Genomic DNA, 24,436 nt, shown 5'->3' with positions numbered 1-24,436 from the left:
TTAACAGCTGTGTTACCTGAAACTTGAACCTGAATTTGAAAGACCGCTACTTCAAGGAAAACAGTGGTCACTTAATGGTGCCACTGAAAAGATTGTGTGACTGAGAAGTCCAAACAAAGAAGTCATCATGCAGTTTTCAGCAATCCTACCTTTCTACTCATCCTATTAAACTATCCTTCTATATGTAACTAATATCCCATTACTTTATACATTGGATTAACCTCTCATACACCTGTGTCAATGGGTACATACTACATCAAGGAAATAATAATACCTTTTCATGTGACCTTAATTTGCTGTGTAGGCGAACATTTGTCAATTTAAGTGTATATATGCCAGCAATCAAATAGGACTCTCACAGATTTGTACTCTGCTCTGATTGGCTAATAGTCAGTGCATTATAGTATTTGATTTTTCTGACATCAATTATCAATCTGTGATTTAATTCAGTGTAAGTAACATATGACATAATGATATAATTTTACCACTAACTAACTCCCACCTTTTTTATTGTGACGCTCTTATAATTACCAGGAAGGCAACTTGACTGAGAATGAGAGAGAGAGAGAGAGAGATGGATTTCCACATAAATTATTCTTTTCTATCATTCAGGCTTTGTGAGGTCCAGTAGTTTTTGATTCCTGTTCATTAAGTTCCCACATTTGTTGCACATTTAGTTGCTCTATCTAGTTGTTATACATTTAGATATGAGGAAAGAAAAGGAGATAATTCAACTGTTAACTTTGATGCATAGTAAACTTTTGTGACTGGCTGTAGGACTGAAATTAGCGATTTGTAAAAGTTGTTCTCGTTATTTGGACACAGCAGTTTTTAGTGTTTCATTATTATTCACATAGATGCATAACAGTCAGAGAATAACAATAACAGTCAGAGGGGCATATACGTCATGTCAAAATGCAGTGTTCCAATTGTAGAGATGCACCGCTACCGATACTGATATTGGATATCAGTCCAATACTGACTCAAATAGCTGGATCGGGTATCAGTGACAATGGGCTGATCTGGTATCAGATACCATCATTTTAATAAATAACAATGCAGTAAGTTTATATTTATGTATTTATTTGTTATATTTTGTTTTACAAAGTTAGGAAATCAATGTTTAAGTCAAGTCTGATGTTGCCTTACACATAAAAGAATGATCCCAGTCTCTTCCACACAGTGAGGCATACAGCTTATTAATTAAACACTGGAATCAGATCGATACTCAGTATTGGCCGATACCCAAACCCCAAGTATCGGTATCAGTATTGGGACTGAAAAAGTCAGATCGGTGCATCCCTTCTTCCAAACTACACACACAATGCTGGTGTGATTGCTTACCTCTGCTGAGTGAGGTAATGCCCAGCCTAGTCACACAGACATTTTGCAGCTCCTCACTGCTAATGAATAGCTCAGCCAACACATATAGGTCTGACCTCAGAGAACGAGCCTGGTCAAGCATGTACTGCAGAGCCGAGCCAGGCCAAACCACACCACACCAAACATAACCAACAGGATCACCCCAACACCATGCAAAAGTGGACATGTGACCAGAAACAGACGAACTGAAGAAGGAAAAGAAACAACACGAGGGAGAGGAAGGATGGGAGGATGATGAAGATGTGTAGATGGACAGGACAGATGTGCAAACATAGAGGGAGATAAAGTATTAAACATGCAGCATGATGATGTAACATGGATCAGGTTGATAGGATTAGGGAATCAAGTGGACATAATAGCACAAACATGGACATATAATTATATAGTTGAAACAGATTTGTATTAAAAACACATATTTGAAATGACAAAAAAAAAAAGTGCGACAATATGAAACATGCATGTTCATGTTAGATGCAATTATGTTAAAAAGCAGAAGGAAGCACAAAAAAGAAGAGGAGAAGAAGAAGATGCGATTTAGTGTCATTCCCAGTCCTTAGAGATCGATCAGTTCTTCACATACCAGTAGACTTTGCAGTGTTTTGTCTACATTGTGCATTTTCAAGCAGAGCATTGAGCAGAGTGGAGCGAGCCAGCAGGTCGGTCTCAGTACCTCGCACCAAACTGGTGATTCCCAGACGGTTTACAAAGACATTGTCAGTAAGCTGACTGCCGGTACAGAGATCAGCTATCACATAGAGGTCAGGCCTGATGGCTCTGGCTGCTGCCAGCATCGCCTACAGGGACCAACACATAAAATACACAACAGTTAACCTGGATTAAGTCCACCAGAGCTAAACGTGTCAATAAAGTGTTTAACCCAAACCCATGATACAAGCCCATGATTACATAGGACTTAACACTATTTTCATTTGCTGCAGTAATCTTTGCTGCTTCAGCTCATTAATTGATGATAAGAAGGGCCCATGTTGTCTCTCTTTAGGCCCAGATAAACATTTTTCAACTGTGCTCCAAAACTGTACATCTGCATCTCCAAGGTGCTAAATTCCAGACACACTGTGCCACTGTGGTTAGCCATGATGAATCACTTTCAGCGACAATTTGTATAATATTTGATTCTCTCCTTCCATCCTGCCTGATCCAGGCAATACCTGTGTGGAGCATTTTAAAGGCACAAGGTGATTCAGCAGACAAGCATTAAAATGTAAGCAGAATGTACTATCAACATGTGCTGAATCATTAACTAAACTCTGTGGCACTAGTTCACTTAGTTTACCCTTTCGAGCCCCATGAAATTTTCGCTACAACAGCTATCAAATGGACATTGAGATGAGATTTTTTGAAAAAAATCTGGTAGGGGACATACAGAACCTTACATTTTTTTATGTAATATCTAGCGACACTATATAATATTTTACTGAGTTAGAGTTATGAGATTTATTCTTTTATATTTCACCTCACTTTTCTTCATGTAGTTTTAATTCATTATAATATTATAGAGACTGTGTATGTGTCTGTGTGTCCTGTCCAGAGGCTCCCAGACAACTAAGAAGACTAGGTAAAATATTCATAACACATTCATATCAGGATCTCCACATCAACACCCGTCAGGACCATATGAGCACACACCGCCACAACATGATCATCAGTCTCTGCCATTTTACTGCCATGAAACTAAACCCTTTGTATGTTTTTGTGTACACCTCAGTTGGAGAATATGGACTTATTGACTGTTTAGCATCAGTAGTAAATTATCCTCTAAGGCGGATCAGGCACTCATCATTTTTATTAATCTTGTGCTGCTGTTAACTAACACTAAACATTTCAACCAACCTGGCTGCACAGCCAAAGCATACGTCTCCTATGCTCACACTGAACTGAACTGGCTGCTCATGATGTGGCAGGATTAGCAGTCATTCTTGGCTCAAGGATAAAAGAAGCGTATTATAATTAATATAATTTAATAAAACAAGACATGCTCCATGTAGAACCTTTAAAGGACAGGTTCACAATTTCCCAGTCTGAAAACATTGGTCAGGTCATATGAACACTGAAAGAGGTTTCCCTCCCTGTAATCATTCCTCCTGTTCATATTGGCTATTAAAAGATCCCCTTCAAATATGAGAGAGAGAGATATACAATACTTTCCATCAAAAGTGACAGTTCCCAATCAGATCGCACCACATCAGAAGTCGTACCCCCACTCCTGACCAATAAGATGACGTTGCTGGTGTTAACCTTGGGTAGCTGTGGCTCAGGAGGTAGAGCAAGTCGTCTACTAATTGGAGGATCGGCATTTCAATTCCCAGCTCCTTCAGTCAATATATGGAAGTGCCCTTGGGCAAGATACTGAACCCCATATTGCTCCCGATGGCTGCGTCAGCACCCTGTGTGGTAGCCGCCATCGGTTTGTGAGTGTGTGTGAGTGAAAGGGTGAATGTAGCTTGTAGTGTAAAAGCGCTTTGAGTGGTCAGAAGACAAGAAAGGCGCTATAGAAGTGCAGTCCATTTACCATTCATTTTACCTAACCAATCAGACAGTCTGGAGGTGTTAACTTGAACCATTTAAATGATGTTTGGGGGAGAAGGATGTCCAACAGTGAACATTCATGATGTAATGCAAAGTAGTCCATTGAATCTTTGACAATGAATGCAGAGTAAATGTGGGAAAACCTAAATCAATAGACTTAATCTACTGAAATGTTAGTAGAATTAGTTGGGGAAAAGGTCCAATTATAGCATTGGGGAAAAAAACAATACACAATAGACAAAACAATAGACAAAGGTAGTGAAAGGTGAAAGGTTAACCAGAATTAACAGAAAGCAGGATAGCCATGGAGGTGATCTGTGGGAAGGTCCAGAGACAGTTCCTCTTCATGTTTAAATTATTTTAACATTTTAAAGACATTCTAATTTATAATAAAGCTTACAAATGCACACCATTTTTAGGGATAAAGCATACACATACTACACACACACACACACACACCCAGCAGAATATTCATGATTCTTTAGTTGCTGTGCTTGAATTATTTTAGATGGTTTGGCTTTAACTGTAATTGGTTTAATTGGTTTTGGGATTCTTTTGAAGTGTCTTTGGATTGTATAGTTTTGTTGTGTTGTTTATGTTTTCTGCCATAGTGTACTGCCTACTGGACGAAAAGTGCAATAGATTGGATAATTAACCTGATTGAGCAATAGGACTGACAGCTGGAATAGCCAACCCTCAGTCGGGGACAGGACACCGAGGAACCATGCAGCTACCAGGAAGTAGGAGCTGCAGGTGGGAGGAGGGTGTTTGCAAGGCCATGAAGACACCAGTCGAGGGGAGGAATTGAATACCCACTTGACACTAGTCATGGAGCTAAGCCAACACTGGTGTCTACGGGCCAAATTCTACAGTTGCTGAGAGGAGGCTGGAGCCTTGGTCCAGGCAAGTGAGTACAGTTTTAATGATACAACAGACATGCTAGTGTTGGCCTAGCCAGGCGTTCCTGGGCTACAACAAAGTTTAGTAAACAGTAGCAGTTGTGTTAGCAATAAGACATTTGGTGGTGGATCTGGCCAGTCTTTCCTGACAATAGAGCCATCAAGGGAGTGCCCCATGGAGCTGGGTCAGGAAGGAACTACTTGCTGTAGAAGAGGGTCTGCTTGCCGGCTATGAAAGTGAATGAAATGTCTCAAAACATGCAGTATAATATACCACTGACTGGAAGACACTGATTATGAATGTATGTACATATAACTACTGTTATCTGTATCACTGAGTCAAAAACCTCAAGAGGAGAGAAGGAAAAAAACCCATGCAAATTAGAGCCCTGAGACTGAGGAGCCTTGCTTGACACAATAGTCATCCAAAAAGGCGCAAAAAGCTGAAATCACAGGCTTCACTTCCAATTCTGGTTCACACACATCTACAGATGCTCTATATAAACACAGGATAGTCAGTCTCATTCTTGGATTAGTCTAGGTCTGTCTGCATTTTTCACAGTCTGTCTCTGCGACACACACACATACACACACACATACAAAGAGGTTGATTTCATGCTGTGAGTAAGAGGTAATTGGGAAAACATACAATATAGGGTGGGAAGATTTAAGGTACTGAAAGGTGAAAGGTCAACAAAAGTAAAACTATAACAACAGATGAATGGCATGGCTCAATCAATACAACAGCAAGTGAGAAATGTGAATAATAACAATGATTCAACCCAGTCAAGGATAGTGACACAAAATAAGGCAGTTAATGAACTTCCGTCCTCCTGATGGCATTCCTGATTAGGAGTCATTTTATGGGGGTGTGATGGAAGTACACAAGTTTTCAGAGAGGGCCTTTCATATGCAAGATGCCAAGACATGATATAGCTGGAGTTGAGAGGCGAGAGTCTGCGTAGTAACGTGTCTGTCAACTTAAGGGGTGATGCTGACATGGATCTGTCTGCTTTCCAGGCTCTCTTGGACCATGCCATACAATCCAACATGTCTGTTATGACATAGAGTACCCTAGAATTGGTTGCACAAGTGATCCGTAACCCACAAGGTGGCAGTATAAGAATGTTGGAAAAAACGTTAAACAGCGAAATTATTAAGAAAAAGAAAGGGTTTCTGTATGTTGTAGAGAACCCTGATAACTAACTGTGTTTTGCCATCAGTGTGGCTCATCTGCTTTATCCCAATTTCACTGATAGAGAAGCCACTGTGTGCGGTAGAGAGATTCCGAATACGGTGGGACTGACAGTGGTGACCTTTAACAATAACCACCAAATCTGAATGGACTTTGGATTGTAAAATTGTAGTGTTTTATAGAGGTGAAGGTGTTCAAACCCTCTCTAAATTCCAAACTGATTCCCTGAGAAGACGTAAAATGCTGTTTTTGTTTCTATTCAAAACCACTACTACAGCACTAAAAATCTCATAGCCTTTCCTTTCTTCTAGCAGCCATGCCTAAAGCATTTTTGTTGATAAAATCAAGGGATATTTCCCGCATGGGTTTAGCTCAGAGAATCATTTGAACTACATAGACCCCTACCCACTGCTGCAGTCTTAGAATGACAGAGGAGAAAAAGTGAGAATTTGATGCTTGGTACGAAACAGTTCGTCTTCCATTACATGTCAAACTCTAAGGAGGGCATCAGCACAGCATTGTGCGTGATAAAAAGGGTTTTTTTCTTAAAAACTTGTCACTGCAGAAAAAGTTTTGAGTGGTATTTGATAAGAGACGGTTGCTATCCACTGGCCAAACCTTGTCTTTTGGTTATTGAAAATTCACACCTTGGTGTTAATGCGAAAATTGACTTTGATCCTAGACTCTGAGTACCTTTTTAATGTCAGATTATGGGACCGAGTGGGTCGGGAAAAACGTATTTTGTGAAAAATGCTTTAGAAAACTGAATATGTAATGGATGTACTACCTGATAACATTGTATGGATCTACACTTCGCTTAAACCAATGTATTCTGAGCCGCAAAAGAAGAATAAAAAGATTAACGTCCCACACTCCCAACACATGTCAGAACAAAAGAGCACAAACCACTCACAGTTAATAAAATACATCAAATACAAATACAAATATCCATCAAAAATGACAAACTAGAAAAAACATGACATACTTAGTTCTTCATCAATGCCAAAGGAACAACACCATGTCAGAAACAAAAAACTCTACTAAAGAATTACAGAAATAATAGTACCTAAAATACAGATACAAACATTCATGAAGTAGGACAAGTCAATGGAACCATGACCAATTGAGTTCTTCATTTATGCCAAAGGGCTCCACTGTGTTCAGAGTCTGAATCCAAAATGCCCCTCTACGAAGCAGTGAGTTGATGATGTCACCACCTCTAGGAGAGGGTGAAATTTTTTCTATTCCCCACAACTTTAATGATGCTGTAGAGCCATGATTGGGCTGTGCGTAATGACGAGCCATAGCATAGTCCATGTTTTGTGTACATATTACAGTCTTATGTTCAGATATGCAAGTTTTTAAAGTTCTTTTTGTTTGTCCAACATAAACCAAGCCACAGGGATCCTTCAGCATATACACAACATGTGTGCTACTGCAATTGATGAAAGATTTATGAAGTATTTTTTACTAGTATGTGGATGTGTGAAGTACTTGGTGTCTGATGAGTTAGAACATTGTGCACAGTGTCCACAGCGAAAAAATCCTGTGGGTTGATTAGGCAGCCAGGAGACAGTGTTAGATGGTTTTTCAGTATCAGAATGAACCAGTCTGTCTCTCAGATTGTGGCAACATTTGAACGAGAGGCACAGAGCTGATAGTATATAGAGATGGGTCACTTTTAAGGACATTCCAATGTTTAAGGATAATATTTTTGACCCTGCCTGCCAGAGGAGAATACTCAGTAGAGAAAGTGATCTGTGGGGAAGTATTGGTAGCTCTAATTTTCTAACAGGGATTCCCTCTCTGTATGTAAGGCCCTCTGATAGGCAGCGGAGATGTATGATGTAAGGTAACCCCTCTGTTGGAAACGCTCTTTCATTTCAACAGCTTTAGACTGGAAATCTGTAACAGTACTGCAGTTTATGCGCAATCAATTGGTCAAAAACTGACCAATAGGAATATTTGGATATTCCAAATGAGTTGTTTTGGATGGTTACTCTCAGCCTTTAAAAGTGTGTTTCTGCTGAGGGGTTTATGGTAGATTGTGGTCTCAATAGTACTGTTGTTTCCCTTGTAAAGTGTTAGATCTAGGAAGTGGACAAAGGTATCATGCTGTTCCATAGTGAAAGAAAGATAGTAGTAGAATTTATATATTTTAGAAAATCAAACAGCTCTTTTCTATCACCTCTCCATATTACCACAGTATCATCAATGTATCTTTTGCACAAAGCAATTTTGGACAAAAATGTGTTTTGGAGTGAGTTATGAATAAATTTCTCTTCCCATAGACCCATAACAAGACAGGCATAGGATTGGGCAAAAGCACTGCCCATAGCTGTGCCATGGGATTGCAGCTAGTAGGAATCTAAATAAACATAGCACAAAAAGTAAGGAAATTTGTGTTTCGTAGATTATTTCTTTGTTGTAACAATGCTTCTTGGCAATAAATCTTATATCGTCGGAAAGCCTGTTTATTTCCCTTTTAAATGGTGCCACATTTGTGAGTAACATGCATTTGTGGGATGAGCAGTAGAGCTGAGTATGTGGCTTGCATCGATGAAAAATTTGCCAAATCTTCTGGTAAAGATTTTTTTCACCAGAACCACGTCCCTTGATGTCTGACTGTTGAGGAAGAGAGCTTTAAACCTTGCCGCTCTTTTATCAGCTGTGACAGGTATATGTAATGATGTATGAAATACCCCACATTCAGAATTGAAATACTACAAATTTGATTGAGGGTTCCTTTCACATGGACACCAGATGGCTTGAGCAGTAGTACCATCCACTGGAGGCAGCACTTTTCCTCTCCCACAGGGGTATGGCTGCTCTCTTTCAGCTGTACGGTTGTTTGCTGCTGTTTTTCTTTTGTTGCTTCTTCGTTCTTCTCTACCACATGTACGGTGGTTACTCTGAGATCGTTTAAAGCCACCAGAATTAACACGACCTAGTCCGGTGAGGTGAGTGTTGCTTTTACAGAGTGGGGTCCGAAAGTTTCCCTTTCTCCAACTGATAAAAACATAGGTCATTTGCACTATAGTTGAACACATACCCCCAGACGTCTCCCGCTTCTAAAGTCCATTCCTGTTGAAGTGAGTCAGCTGGCGGCATCTGGATCCAGCACAAATACAAGATATGTTTCTTGGGCGCTGCATTGATGATAATTTTTGAAAGCTTGTCATAGGTGTACCCTGGAATCATTCATTTTCCATGCTCTCTACATCATTGGATCAGGTTTTCTACAGATAGTTTTGTTTTAACCACCCTCTCCTCTCTCATTGGTTGAGGATGGGGCGGGACTTTCAATGACATGGTGCAATCTGATTAGGTGACATTGGGGTTACTATAGTTCAGCAGGATGGCGGAACCTCCAGTGATGTGGCACGATCTGATTGGGACCTGTCACTTCTTAATGGAAAGTATTATGTTTTCAGCGTAAATGATGGAGGCCAAAATTCACAGTGTGTCCACACAATCATTAAGTGCAAAAATGCATTTAAAAGTTATGAAGCTTATATGAGGCTTCAGCAGTCTGAGTTAGTCACATCAAGTGGATATTTGCTACGTTTGCTGTCTTTTTAGCATCAAATTCCCTCTTTGTGTTTCCTCGGACAGTGTTTCCCTGTTGAGCTGTGGTGGAAGTATAGTAACAAAAAGAGGGACTTTGGCTAATGGTCAGTATGAACAGGAGGAATGATAACAGCAAGAAAAACATGTTTCAATGTTCATTTGGGCCCCTGACTGTTGTTTTACAACAGACTGAATTGTGAAATTGTGAACCTGCCCTTTAAGAGTGTATACACTGAGTAAGATGATCATGTAAAATGAAGAAAGATGAGTGGTTAGAGAATACCTCAGCCACATGCACAGGGGTAGAGTGGCAGTTGACTAGGCGTACACCACAGAAGAGCTTGGCTGTAATCTCAGTGTATTTATTCATATGAGCCCACAGGTAAGGACAGTCCTCTGGTCTCTCTCCATAACGGAGCTTGATAGTGTCACTCTCACAGACGAGTTCTCTCCGCAGGTAGACCTCTGAGCCTGCAGACAACATCAGAGGAAGGAACATCAAATTTGAAAAAGATCATTAGTGTTAATATCTTTCTTTTAAGATTAAAGATTCATTTATTATGATCATTTTACAACACAGGGTTTTTAGTTCCTTTATGCTACTTACAAAATCAGAAATTGTATAAATGGATTAATAAATTATAAGTCATAAAAATAAAATTATTTTTTTATATTGGAGTGTGGAGGATGAATTGAGGAATCTCACAGCCTGAGGAAAGAAGCTGCTCTGTATCTGGTGGTACGACAGCGGATACTTCTGTATGGGTATTGTCTTTTAGTATCCTTTGGGCTCTGTGCAGGCACTTCACCTCACTGATATCACTGATGCTCAGGTACTGATGATGCTCTGGGTGGTTTTAATCACCCACTGCAGAGCCTTCCTGTATTGGGCCATGTGCACCTCATGCCAATTTATGATTTGATTTCTTTATCTTTTCATTTTTGCATGACCTTTCAGGAATATAATGCTGCAAAACAGCAAATTGATAAACAACCACAATAGATATCATGAAGTTCATGTCATAAAGATACAGTGAAATGGGCACTTTATGCTACTGGAGTTCTACAGAACAACTATCATGAGGAAACATTAAAACATGTGCACCTTTTTTTACAGAACAAACAAGTGGAAAGGTTAATTCCTCAGAATGTTTGTTTTTAGCCTCAGCTATGCCTTTTGACATGTTGATATTTAGCAGGGTATGGTAACCATGTTCACCATCTTAGTTTAGCATGTTTGCATGCTAATAATTAACTAAAACACAAAGAAACACTCCCACACCCCTTGAAGCCCAAACCCGAATCCAAAAACTAAGCACTGGTACTGGGAACACACTTTGAAATTTGTTTGAGAGGGATGCACACATTCTGAAAACATCTTGCTCTTGTTTGAATACACTTACTGTAAAAATGAGTTTTATTTGAATTTATTTAAAGCAAACAATTGATTCCTGCACACTGTCGAAGCTTCATGGGTTATTTTTTGTCCTTAAACCTTGTACCAACAAATACCACTCAAGGACACCAAACAGCTATCACCTGGACTGCACAGTGTGATAATACCATCAAAACTTCTATATTTTATCACTCTGACTGGAAAAACATTTCACAATAAGAGTGTGCTTATTGTATCTCCATAGATGTTATCTATCTGATAGGCTGTCCCTGTGGGTTTGCCTGAGTTGGTAAGAATACTACTGAAACAACAGATAAGTGAACACAAAAAAACAATCCACAGGAATTATTCCTTTAAAGATTAAAGATTACCCTCTATCAGTTCATTTTAATGAGGTTGCAATGCCACCTGGTGGTGACCTTAATTGGTTGTGAAGAAGGGAGGCTTTATGAAACTTTAAACCATCACTGCTGGAGGACTAATGAAGCTCAGGAATTACAAGTTATGCTTTAAATCATTATCTTTGTCCATTTGGATAGCCTCTTTCTATTCCAGTGGGGTCAATACCTGAAACATGCATTACTAGCAATCTCCTAAATAAGTAAGCTTTAAGTGGAATCTGTGGTCAGTATAGTTATTTAGAGATGTTTCCTATTTTCCTATTTCTCTGTTTTTTCTAGTCTGGTGTTTCTAGTCTTGACCTACTTATGATCAGTGTGAGAATAACTGTTTCTTGTATAGATCCTGGGGGTGCAAGTATAATATATCTGTTACTGCTGTGTGTATGGATTTTGACTTATTTAGGATTGCTATTAGTACCCAGGTGTCAGTAGCCAACAACGCTATTTACACCCGGGGTGGAATAGCCAATGTGGCTATTTACACCTGGGTGTATATAGCATGGCAGAGACAAGCACCCAGGTGTCCGTAGCCAACAATTCTATTTGCACCCAGGCACACATTAAATACTGTATGTATATATGTACTGTATGTGTATTTGGTAACAATTTATAATAACATTCAGTAGTAAGTCATTTATAAGACATTAGTTAATGATGAACTAATGAAAAAAACAATAATATACCTTTGTAAATGACCAATTAACGCTATGTTAACATCTAACAAATATCTTGTAAGTCATCTATGAATGATTAGTTAATTATGAAATATTCATGAATAAACCATTAGTAGTTTATGGGAGTGGGATAATGTGAATCTATGCACATTGTGACCTGCCAATATAGCTCCTCATGCAGGTAAACAGGGGCTGGTGGCCCCATGTGTTAGCTCTATGCCATCCCCAGCTGCTTTCATCATCCTCATCAGTTATAAATGATGTGTAAATGTGTGACTAAATCATTTATAAATCATTTACAAGTGCAACCCCTAATCTAAAGTGTAAACAAGTAAGCTGAGTCAAGCCTAAGTGAAAGAGGAAAATTAGTTCAACCAACTTCATTAAAGTCAACATATGAATTAAATCAAACATTTTAACCAACTCTTCTTTTTTAAATATGATGTCAAATATACTTTGAATAATTAGTTAGCATCAACACAATTCACATTTTAACATATTAACATTCTAGTTGTTTTTTTATGTTTAATAACCAGTTCTTGCAGTTTAAATTTAAACTTTGTGTAAACTTAAACATGGAAATTAATGTAGGGGAATGAGGGTCAGGTAACTGTGACCTGGAATGAGTGCTAGGTAGCGGTGACCTGTACCGATGCCAAACATGTCAGTCCACCAAACCAAAAACAGGAGACATCTGGAGATATTAGGAAAGAGGCAGAATACCACACACACACACTTAGTGCAGAGACGCCCCCTCAAATTTGGTAAAAGTCCAAAGTTAAGTGAAATTGAGAAATGTCCCACCATTTTTTTGGTGAATTTGAGGGTGCCAAAGAGTCTGGCAAAACAGGATGAGACTTGTCACGCAACACAAACACATACACACACATAGCCTGTCTCCAGTATAAAAAGGCATGTCACGTTCTGTAATGTTGGAATTTTCTCTGTCTACATTGTTGGTGAGCCGTTGTAAAATAAAAGAGATTCCCCATCTGACACCTGTGTGTCGACCATCTGATTCCTCTGTCGTCCACCTCTTTCTGCCACAACATTAACAGACAATATAAATCAAAGCAGTGGTCAACAATTTCTGACACAGTAGGATGAACAGACCTGATGTTCCCTCCCCAACAATTACAATTTGATCCTGAAATATGTGTTTAGTTGCCAGTAATGAGCTTCCAAAATGACAGACAGTTTTAAAGTGCTGCTAAATGTCTCATTTATAAACAAAGTCCATTAAACCAGGAACTCCATAAAGCTCCACACTGTGCCACACATACTGGAATACACAAAAGAGAGCTGTGCACAAGCCATGTCAGGCCAACAGCTATGTTTGGTTATGTGAGTCAGAATAATGTAATTGTAGGCTGGTTTTAGCCTAAATGGTTTGAGTCTCATAGAGACTTTTCAAACATCTCAAGTCTTTGAAAGACTTGAGAAATTTGACTGTGTGACTATTCTCACCCAGGTGCAAATAGACACTCTGTTAGGATTATTATGTGAATCCTAACCTGAGAATCCTACATATTCCCATTAAGATATATTCATGCCAGTAATTATTATACTGTTCAGCAGAATATTTAATTGCTTTGTACCCTTGAGTATAGCCTTTTTATCTCCACCAGGTGTAAGCCTGGAGGGGAACATGTGTTTGGCCGTGTGTGTGTGTGTGTCCGTGTGTGTATCTGTCTGCAGTTAATCTCACCTACTACGTGGCCCATCAGCATAATATTTTTTTTTTATGACTGTATGCCACAAGAACCGCTCATGGTTGTGTTGATTCACAATTTCTGAAAAAAACATTTTTATAACGCCACTGACTGCTGACTCTTCACTCCTCTTAACCGGCTGGTAGGGGCCATAAGTGATTAACAACTGCTTCAGTTTGGAATCTTGTTTCCGCTAGGGACAACCAATCATGCCTTGTTGCCGTGTTAGATCAATCAGTGCCAAATTTCAGTACGTTGAGAGCAGAATGTGTTGTTAAATCAAACAAATATTGATAAGATTAATTTTAAGCTGTAATTGATTGTAAAGTTTAGACTTTTGTCTTTTCAGCAGTCCTCGCCATTTTTCAATATGCGTTATGACATAGCAAAGGGCATTTCCGGCAATTGGCTAGGCTAAAAACAAGGCTTACCTAGTCTGTTGCGGGCCACATTTTGGCCTTTGTTGTGGCTCAAAAACTGACATCCATAGAAGTTTGGTCTCATCTTGAACCGGAGCATCTGCAGATTAATTCCATACCTGATATGTTATGATCCACTAAAGTTATGCACGATACGAGATGAATTAATCCCTGTTTTTGTTATCTTCACCAAACAATTGATTTTATTCAGTATTGATGAATATGTGGGAAACTAGCCCATTGGGCCTCAACAATTTATTGTCTCTTTCCCCGCTCCCCAGGTGTGCATTTCCTATTTGTTGATTGCTTGGTCCTTAGGGTAGGCTGATTTTACTATTGCATTTACTATTGAGTGCATGTGTGTATGTATTAAACAGACTTGTTGTCATTTGCTGTGTGAATGCCTGATGAAAGTCGCTTGACCGAACCGTAAATCTGCCATTAGTGTCGACAGTTTGTGGGGGTCAGTTTTTTGTTTTGAACTATTGCTTTTTCTTATACGCATCTGTCTTTACAGGTATGCAAAGACTGTTTCTTCTTTTGTATTTTATTGCATTTAATCTTTATTTAGACAGGGGAACTTTGTTGAGAGCAATTCACTTTTTTCAGGAAGGCTCTGTTCACACTCAATTTCATACGTTCTCACCTGGAAGCTGCCCAGTACAATCACAGTTCCATTGTAGCAGCTGGAGATTAGGTGCCTTGATCAAGAGGCCCTACTCCCCAATATGGGCGTTGCATCACTCCACAAGGAGTGTTCTTAACCTGGGGCTGTATTTATCAGTCTTCTCAGAGTAAGAAATCACTTCTAACTGGACAAAAATGCTGTTTGTCCTCTGCTCTTGGTCCTACTTTCAGAACATAGAGTAAAAGCATTTTATCTTACTTAGGAAATGACTCCTTTCATTGCCAAAATTTAAGAGCTCCAGAGATGTCCTGACCTGTTAGGACTTTCCAGGAGACGCCGTTAAGGCAGAGATATTCTGTGAGAGCTGTTTTGTAAAAGCTTGGTGAGAATAAGCATATTGATCGTTTTAGCACCCCCAAAATATAAATAAAAAAAGTTGTAACAAGAAACATGCAGCTTTGCAACAGTGATTAATCAAACTTTGATTACCTGTATGAATATAGATATTGTGCATCATGTGAAAGCAGACTAAAACATATGAACACAATCATGTCCCCCCTGGCTTCATTACAACAGGTACAATATTTTGATAAGGTCTTAAACCTTATTATTTATTTAGGCTATAGATAGGCTGTTATTCTGTAGTTAAAGGTGAATTGGACAGTGGAAGAGAAGATGCCATACAGTGGTGCAACATGTGTTTGTGCTATATGTGTATATGTAGTTGAATGGGACTGATATCACACACCTGGGTCACATTAGGTCTACCTAGTATTTTAATTTAAACAGGCAATTTTAACAGGCTACATTTATTTTTTAACCCATGTCAGAAGCTTTGTTTACAGTCTATGTAAGAGAACTACAACACGTCATCATAGTTTCTACTTTTTGGTTCTGAGTATCATTAAATAGAGACATCACACTCTCACTTAGGAGTCCTCCTCCTAACTCAAAGTTGGAGTAGAATGCTTCATAAATGAGTTTCATGTCCTACTCTGAAGTAGTATCTGAGAAGGAGTATTTTTAGTCCTAGAAGTGATTCTGAGAAGTTTGATCAATACAGGCCCTGAGCTCACCTTCCTGCCAAGCTAGCATTGTCCTCAGAAAATAGCAAATACAGCAATTGACACTGTAGAAAAACTGATGTGCTGCATAGTTCATCAGTCAAACAGGAAAACTAACACTAATATTACTACTACTAATAATAATGATGCAAATACCACTGCTATTTACAACAACAACAACAGCATAATAATAATAATAATAATAATAATAATAATATATTATTATTATTATTATTATTATTATTATTATTATTATTATTATTATTATTATTATTATTATAACAATAATATACTACAAATAACTAAATGAGGCAACAAAAAGTAGAGCAATGCATCAGTGACTGTTGCCCCTGATAATTTTGCTAACCTGATTCGGTTAAGTTTCTGAGTGGGTTATTTCCTGTCACGGAGCCATCATGGGCCAGGAAGTGACACGCCTTGTCTTTCTGCTCCATTAAGTGCATTTCCTCTTCAAAGGTCATCTCTTCAAATGGGAAGGTAAAATACCTGGAGAAGACACAGTCATAGTCACAGACTCTGAGATAATAAATTGGAGATTGGAGACACACAAATATTATGAGATGCAAAACATATATTTACAGACTCATATATTTCTAACATTTCTATAGTTGTTTTTTTTCCATAAAATCCTCCTTGCGTACTTTTTCATGTCATGTTTATTTGTACAGTCATATCAGGTCAACGCATAATTTTTCTATTATAAGCCCCAGTTGGTAATAGATATCTCACGATATTGAGATAATTAATCGAGGGGGTCCCCACTTCATATATTTCCAAATCCTACTCAAGGTGGTTTTGACAGATCAGAGGACTGGACAGGCTACCTGGGACAGAGAGGGTACTTCCTCGTGACTGGGCCCAGCTTAGGTCCCTGTTCAGCAAGACGCTCATAAACTACATTTCCCACAATGCAGTTAGTTGCCTGAGGAGAGAAAACAGTAGTGAGGTTTCAAAACAAAGTCTGACAGAAAAGAATTTGAAAGTTCAATAGTAATCACTTTTATCCTGAGCAAATCATTCACACACAAACACACACACACACACACACCTGCTCTGCATGGCAGTTCATCTCCTTGTACAGTTCCAAGTTGAGCTCTTCCAGTCTCCTCCTGAAACAGTTACAACACTCCTGGATGTCTGATGGGCTCCTACTGTTACCAGAGAAAGGGAGAAAGAGACAATGACATCAACACTTGATGCAGGTATATATGCATGATATTGTTACATATCTGAAGACCAATTCAAGTTTTATTATATAGTTTTTTCATGGCAACTTCACATATCCATATCTCATATCTCTCTGACCTGTCAATGGACAGGTCAGTTTCATGACTGATTGTCATGAAACTGATTGTCCATCCAGAGTTATCCTCTGCTCCACCCGCTGAACACTTCCGTGATCTCTGATATGGGAATGGAGGCCTGCAGGGCTGATTAAATTAATCATCATCATTTGTTCTTCCACATTTTGTGCTCCATTTTACTGAAACATATTCTGAAAATATTTTGCCACACAGCTGAACTGTTAGCTGCCATTTTAGTATAAAAACAAAGCTGGAAGAAATTGCTGCAGCTGAAAAGTTCATCTTAAGCTGTGTGTGTACAGGTGTGTGCTAAAGTTAAAGTTCAGTACATACAACAGTGTTCAGCATGGTAACACACACACACACACACAAACTAAAAATCACAGGTTCCCACTGGTATTTTTCCAGGAAATGGGAGCAGACACACCGGTAAGCTGTCTAGAAATTTCTGTGATGATAAGATCCTCTGGAGGTTAGGTGTCACAGAGATGAGTGGCTGGGGTTACAGCTAAGGTTGGGTTCATGTACGGGGAAATGCTAAGGTCACAGAACTTGATGAGTCACCTCCCGATACCCAACCACATCCGATGGGGATTAAAGGCAAGTATATGAAGCACATAGAGAGAAGTCACCTGTGAGGTGCAAAGGTGTCTAGGGCAGACTCCATGTCCACTGTGTTTCCAAAGCGTCGGTGCTGAGGGTCCTGAACCATCTTCAGCTGTTGTCTACAGTCTGTACTCGACCTGGATGTGACACCCAAACTGCCTGGATGGACAGAGGGTCATACACATAACTCAGCAGCACTCTGAACATTAACCTCTTCATTAGAATGCAATTGAATTGTAAGGTGTTTCTAGTATTTTGTCTATATGTTGGGTAGTATGTTGATAACAATGAATTGCAATGTATTATACAGGTGTTCACCCATTCTCCCTCCCCATTTTTGTTTTTTGTGTCTTGCCTTTTTGTCCATCTAAACACAAAACTACACCATTTTTGATTGTACATCCTTAGAAGTAAGGGTTCCAAAAGGGTTCTTCTTGAAGGGCTGAGGTTCCACCCTGAACCATTTGCCTCTGAAAAACCCTTTTTTGAGGAAAGGGTTCTTCAAGGGTTCTTTGGATCGAAAGGGTTCTTACTGGAAACCTTAGTCTTACAAAGAACCCTTGAAGAACCCTTTTTGGAAGAAAGAGTTCTTCAAGGATTGTTGAAAGCACGGGTATTAGAAGATCCTCATCCTCAAATATTTACCCATGTTTCAAATAGTATTTTTAAATGTAGATGTATCTGGAATCCCCTTAATCAATTAATTTTACTTGTGTTCTGCCATAGTCTTTCTTTACCATCATTTCATGCCATACAATAGGGTGTTGGAGCCAGGAGATGAACCCCAGTCTCCCAGGGGAAAGGTTAGGGTTTAGTGTGTGGGGCCTGGGAGCTGGCTGGCATGTTGGGGTTAGTATGTGGAAGCTGAGAGCTGGTATCCCTGTGGATTGCAACACATGGTCTGCTCCTCTCAACAAAACAGGTGTGACATATCAATAGTGATTACTGTTCACACATTGTGTGAACACCTGTGTATGAATTGATACTAGAAGCTGGATTAAAGTGACAGATGATCAGAAACTTCAGAGAATCAAGGTAAGCTGAATCTAATATCTTATTTTAGCAAGCTTGACTCTAGCTTATGGTGAAAGGTGGACTATTTTAATGCTAGCATTTCTTTCTTTTTTACAGCCTGGACAAAAAATGACGTGCCAGTGGCTTGAACAAGAGAGTTTGGGTAATTACACCTTTTCTGGTGAGTTGTTATAATGAATTATCAATGTCTGCATTATCCTATTAAAACCAGAACATAAAAGAAAAAGATATATAAAACATATTGAATTGTATCATCAAAGTGAAATCAACTTTATTGTTGAATGTGGCCAAAATGGATGCTCCAGTAAATATACAAAAATATTATCACTCTGAAAACACCTAATCCGGAAGCACAGCACCACAATCCAACAGCAAAACTCAGTTCAGAGAAACATTGAAGCAGGTTGTTACGCCCCACATAGAGACTGCTCCCTTTTTTTTTAGAGAAACTAGCAGAGGTGAAAACAAATATTAAGAGATCTAGGAATCATGTTTTAGGGGATACTAGGGTGTCTAAAGGATGCATTCTAAACAACTTTCATGATGGATCCATTTTTAAGAATCACCATTTTTTTCAGTTTCTCGGAAAAACAATTGCAAATACAATTGTACACCAATTAATTTGAGGTTTTGAATTGCTTGGGGTCTAAGAAGTTGAAACACAACATATATTTGATTTTATGTGTATTATTACATTTATGATAATCAAGTATTTGTAGCTTATACTTTTTGTTCCTCCTTGCAGCTTCTGTGATCACAGAGCTACAAAAATTGAGTGCATTACTGTCACTCTATTTTGTTTTTGGAGTCCACTACCTACCGACAAATGTCAGTGAAGAGACTGTACAACAGTGTGGATAGTAGTAAGTAGACTAGACTATATTGCAGGATGAGTGGCTTTTTTATTTTAATTTTGTGATAAATGTGAGTTTAGTTCAAATGCAATGGTCAAATTCCTACTGCTGTCCAGTACTGTGTTTTCCTAAATACTTTCACCTGACTGATCTTTATAAAAGGTTTTACCGGGAACCAAAAAAGGTTCTTTTATGGGGACAAGCCGAAGAACCCTATATGGTTCTAGTCAGCACCTTTATTTCTAAGAGTGTAGTGATGGCAGATAATAATTAATATTATCATTATTTCTCCGTATATTGTAATTGTGACATGACAATTATCTAGTGAGGCAATGTGGTCCACAGTTTACATATTTTATGAATGATAGTAGTCTACATTTTACTAATAAGTGCTCACAGTGTGAGATTTTAAATATTTTTTGAAACTAAATTAATGAATATGAAATGAATGATAAACATGAGTTTTAACTATGTAGGTTTAAATACTAACCTGAATATTATACCAAATATTGTAACATATTGTTATTGAAATAATTCTGTGAATTATAAGTAATAATATTTTTTTATATTATTTAATTATTTCTCATCTATATGTGTGTTGAAACATTTCTCAAGTTAATTATCAAAACTGATTGTGAGTTGTATGACTGTCTGTATTAGTGCTGTCTCACCAGCTTGCAGTAGCTGTCTGAACTGCTCCACAGCTTCATCCACGCTGACCTGCAGGAACTCCCACAGACTGAGCTTGGAAAAGACCTGCTGCCACAGGATGCCTTGCAGGGCCTGAGACACACACACACACACACACACACACACACACACACACACCGGAGGGTTTCGTGTAAATATGTGATTTTATCATGAATTCAAAATATAAACTACAATTAAATACATCTGAGGGGTGTACTACAAAGCAAGTTCAACATACCCAGGCTTTCTGTGTGTCAGCTGGCTCAACAAACCCTAAACTCGCAGTCAGAGATAAGTGGTATCACAACAGTGCTTATTTACTTTCTTTGTTAACCTAGGCTTTCTGCTTCAGGCTCTGTGCATGTTCCCATAAAAGGCAGTGTTTGGCACGTCATTTGACTCTTCTTCCATACAAAATGGACAGATTGTGTGCCACCTACTGCTGACTACTTCCTAGTCAGGAGGAACAGGTCATTATAACAGAGAGCTATGAAGAGTATAAATACATTATCACAGCAAAAAGCACTGTTGTTGCAAATAAGGTGAGAGAGGAATGCTGGCAGAAAATTGCTGATCATGTAAATTCGTAAGTTAATATATTTATTTTACCACTCAATGCACTCTCAATGCTTCCCTCTGCTGATTGTGGGAACTGTCAAGAAAGTGATCTCCCAATGTGTGTAAGGACAATTATTTACATGGAAAACATGATGGGAAATATGTTTATACTTATAAAGATCAAAGTATAATGATATACATCATATATACTGTACATCAAGCTAATAAATAATAAAGATAAATAGGCACATAAAGTTTAATTTTGCATGGCATGGTGTTAGTCACCAGAATTTGATTTGATTTGGGTCCATGTAGCCTGAGAGGGAACGCAAGCTGACAAAGACACAGCCCTGACATACTATCATCTTATCATGTTATTATGGCTAATGTGTTCATAAATAGAGCAAATGCATCCCACTGAAGTTGTTTTTCAGGCCACCTGACCAGTGAAGTTCAATATCAGGGTCTTCACCAAGTGGTACCTCTGAGGCTGAAAAATGAAGCCCAGGGTGCGGACTATAGGGAAGCCATGGGGAGCTCAGCTCCCCTTAATAGGACATGAGCTCCCCTGAAAACATGACCTGTGAAATTTTGGGGGGTCTCTAAAATATTGAAAATATGCTATTTTTGCCATACATTTCTATTTTTTTAATCTTCATCATCATGGATCATGTGCAAAATTAGGCTATTATTGATGTATGATTCATGCATGAGGGTGATTCATCACTAATTTACTTTAATAAAGAAATCAGCATGCACGCTATTCTTGCCATCACCATCGAAGTGTGGGGCGTAATATTATAAACTTCACTCACTTTAACTCAAAGATCAGAAAAAAACAACTTTCTTAGTCCCACTCAATCTTCAGATGACTCCGCATTTCTCTAAATCACATTACGCATTTCTCTGTTTTGTAGTCAGCATACAGATATGTCAAAAAGAAAACAAGGAAGCTTACTTGCAATTTCACAAAAAAAAAAAAAAAGTGAGCTCCCCTGAAAGCCATGGCATAGGTCACACCCTGATGAAGCCAATGTGGAAGTGCCAAAAACTGCAGTTCCTCGAATGGCCACTTGAGGCTGGTTCCAAAAGTGAGTCAATCTCCATAGATCCCATGTTAAAATGCCCAACTTTACAGCAGAAATAAATATGTTTACAGCCTGTTACAAAAAATGGTTTTGGTCTCGATAGCTAATGTCCCCTTTCATGACAACTGTATGGGGGTTAATTTTTTTTATAACTCACCCATTTAAAGTTTATTATGCCATAAAGTTATGCATAATTAAGGACGTGGCTGCTTTGAGTGACAAGTCGCTAACCACTAGGTGGCTGGTTTCAGCAACAAGGCTTCATTCAGCCTGCCTCAGCTCAACCTCCTTGCCCATTTTGGATTAGCCAGGAGTTAGGTGGAATCCATGGATGTATAATAAGAGATGGATAGGGCGCCGCCACTCTGCCCTGCAGCCAATATTTCCCAGTGGCCACTCGCGGAATTGCACCGAAAATCCTCTGCGGCCCAAAAAGGATTTTCCCCAGAGACCACCATTGTAAAAGAGACGCCTGTAAAACTGTTGACAGGACCCCTCGAACTGCAAACAACGTCAATTATGACTCTTTCTATTATGAACTTTTGATCCATGGAGGTTTCATGTTTGTAAAACTTTCCTTGAGCCGAGAAAAGCTATTTAAAAATCTGTGATGTCATCACAATGTAAAGTCGATGGGCCGTGCGGGAGCTCGCGGGCAGGGCCAGCGGGGGAAACACTACTGCGCATATTCAGTGGGCCACACAACACAGAAGCAAACCCGGAAGCTAGATACTTTTTTTGGTGTATGCGCCAGGCGAGCAATTCCTATAGGACTGAATGGGCGCCATTTTTAGTCTGGTATCCAGCTCTTATAATACATCCATGGTGGAATCAGGCACTGCCAAGATGGCAACGCTGGAACCACCCACTTTGAGCTTCAAAACCGCTCTTCAGAAATTAGTGGGTGACGTCACGGTGGTTACATCCATATTGTTTACAGTCCATAGTCTTCACCTGATACATTTAAAATTAAAGTGTATTGGGACCAGTGTTGTAGCACTCAAGTCCAGGGCTCGGACTCGAGTCCTGATTTTCAGGACTCGTGACTCAACTCGGACATGAGCACTGATGACTCGGACTCGGACTTGGACTCGAACATTGACTGCATTCGGACTTGGAAGTTGAACACGAGGACTCGAACTTGATTGATAAAAAGGTCATTTATATCTGATTTTTTCAAATTTTCTGCACATAGCCACAATATGGTTCACGTCATGCACACAGCAGCAGATGCGGCACAGACAGTTTGGCCACACACACACAACATGCACGTTGTGTATACAGTGCACAGAAAGCCACACACACACACACACAAAATGCACGTTGCACACACAACACACAGAAAGCCACAGTAACAGCCACACATACACAACATGCAGTCACACACACAGCACAAAGACACTACAACCACACACACACATTGTTGGTATAGAAGTTCTTTAGTTTGAGTGAAGAAGACACAAAGCTCACAATTTGTTATACCTTTAAGTCCAAAAATCCAAAATAAAATCATATTTAATTCTTACAAAGAAAATCAGAATCACCAAAAATCAGAATCAGTGGGTCAGACTTAAAAAATTGGAAACCAGAATTGGCCAAGAAAATCACAATCGGTGCATCATTAATATTAATACGAAATCACAGCTGTGTCGTTTTTGTTTTATGTAGACCTTTGTTATTTGTATGTCAGCTCTTTGACCATGCCAGAGTGGAGCACTAGAGCCCATCTTGGAACTTGACTCAGACTCAACCTTGATGACTCGGACTCGAACTCAAACACTGGGGACTCGAGACTTGACTCAGACTCGAGACTTAGTGACTCGACTACAACACTGTTTGGGACAATGCTGCATGGTGATTCTGCACTTTAAATAAAAAGTTTCATCACTAGCCACTTATTTACTTTGAATCTTAGCTGCACAGTAACATATGGGAGATGATGAGAGCTGTGAGACTCACCTCACAGTCTGTGTGAAACTGCAGAGTAGAGCAGATGAGCTAAAAGACACTAAAGCTGCAGAGTTGAGTGTCAGTTTCTTGTGGGTTAAACACTACAAGCAACGCTCTCAGATTACACTGTTAGTACACTGTGCAGATTTAATATTCAAGGAGTTAACAAAAACAAGAATACACAAATAAGAATATGTAGACTCACATTTAAATGCTGCTCGTGTTGGATGAGTGCTGGTAATCCTTGCTCAGCATATTTCCCATCAGCAACTTCACAGCTCAGGTGCCACAGGGCTCTGTCTAGGAGCCACGCTGGTTTTAGATAAGGAGAGTTGACCAGGTTGTAACCACACTCAGGATGGAGGTCAATCCACTCACTGTCAGCGGCTGAGAGGAGAGGAGTGTGTTGAGCGTGTTGTGTGTTGAATCATTTATTTCAGTC

At 39.1% G+C, this 24,436-nt stretch overlaps 1 protein-coding gene across 4 annotated transcripts in view; it reads right to left on the bottom strand.

The window, feature by feature from the left end:
- Positions 1–24,436, bottom strand: part of LOC137172859 (glycogen debranching enzyme-like) — a 74,910-nt gene that overhangs the window by 37,383 nt on the left and 13,091 nt on the right. For 2 of the 4 annotated variants that reach the window (XM_067577434.1, XM_067577437.1), the window contains exons 5-12: positions 24,200–24,381; positions 20,380–20,491; positions 17,846–17,978; positions 16,958–17,060; positions 16,734–16,831; positions 16,256–16,395; positions 9,878–10,065; positions 1,964–2,177 (exon numbers count right to left, since the gene is read on the bottom strand). In XM_067577434.1, the coding sequence (XP_067433535.1) occupies positions 1,964–2,177; positions 9,878–10,065; positions 16,256–16,395; positions 16,734–16,831; positions 16,958–17,060; positions 17,846–17,978; positions 20,380–20,491; positions 24,200–24,381 (1,170 nt within the window). The remainder of the gene's footprint in view (positions 1–1,963; positions 2,178–9,877; positions 10,066–16,255; positions 16,396–16,733; positions 16,832–16,957; positions 17,061–17,845; positions 17,979–20,379; positions 20,492–24,199; positions 24,382–24,436) is intronic. The other 2 variants (XM_067577436.1, XM_067577435.1) reach the window with 2 other exon arrangements.

This window comes from Thunnus thynnus, chromosome 21, assembly GCF_963924715.1.
Source record: "Thunnus thynnus chromosome 21, fThuThy2.1, whole genome shotgun sequence".
Classification (NCBI taxonomy): domain Eukaryota; kingdom Metazoa; phylum Chordata; class Actinopteri; order Scombriformes; family Scombridae; genus Thunnus; species Thunnus thynnus.
This window is presented reverse-complemented; position numbering and strand designations above follow the sequence as displayed.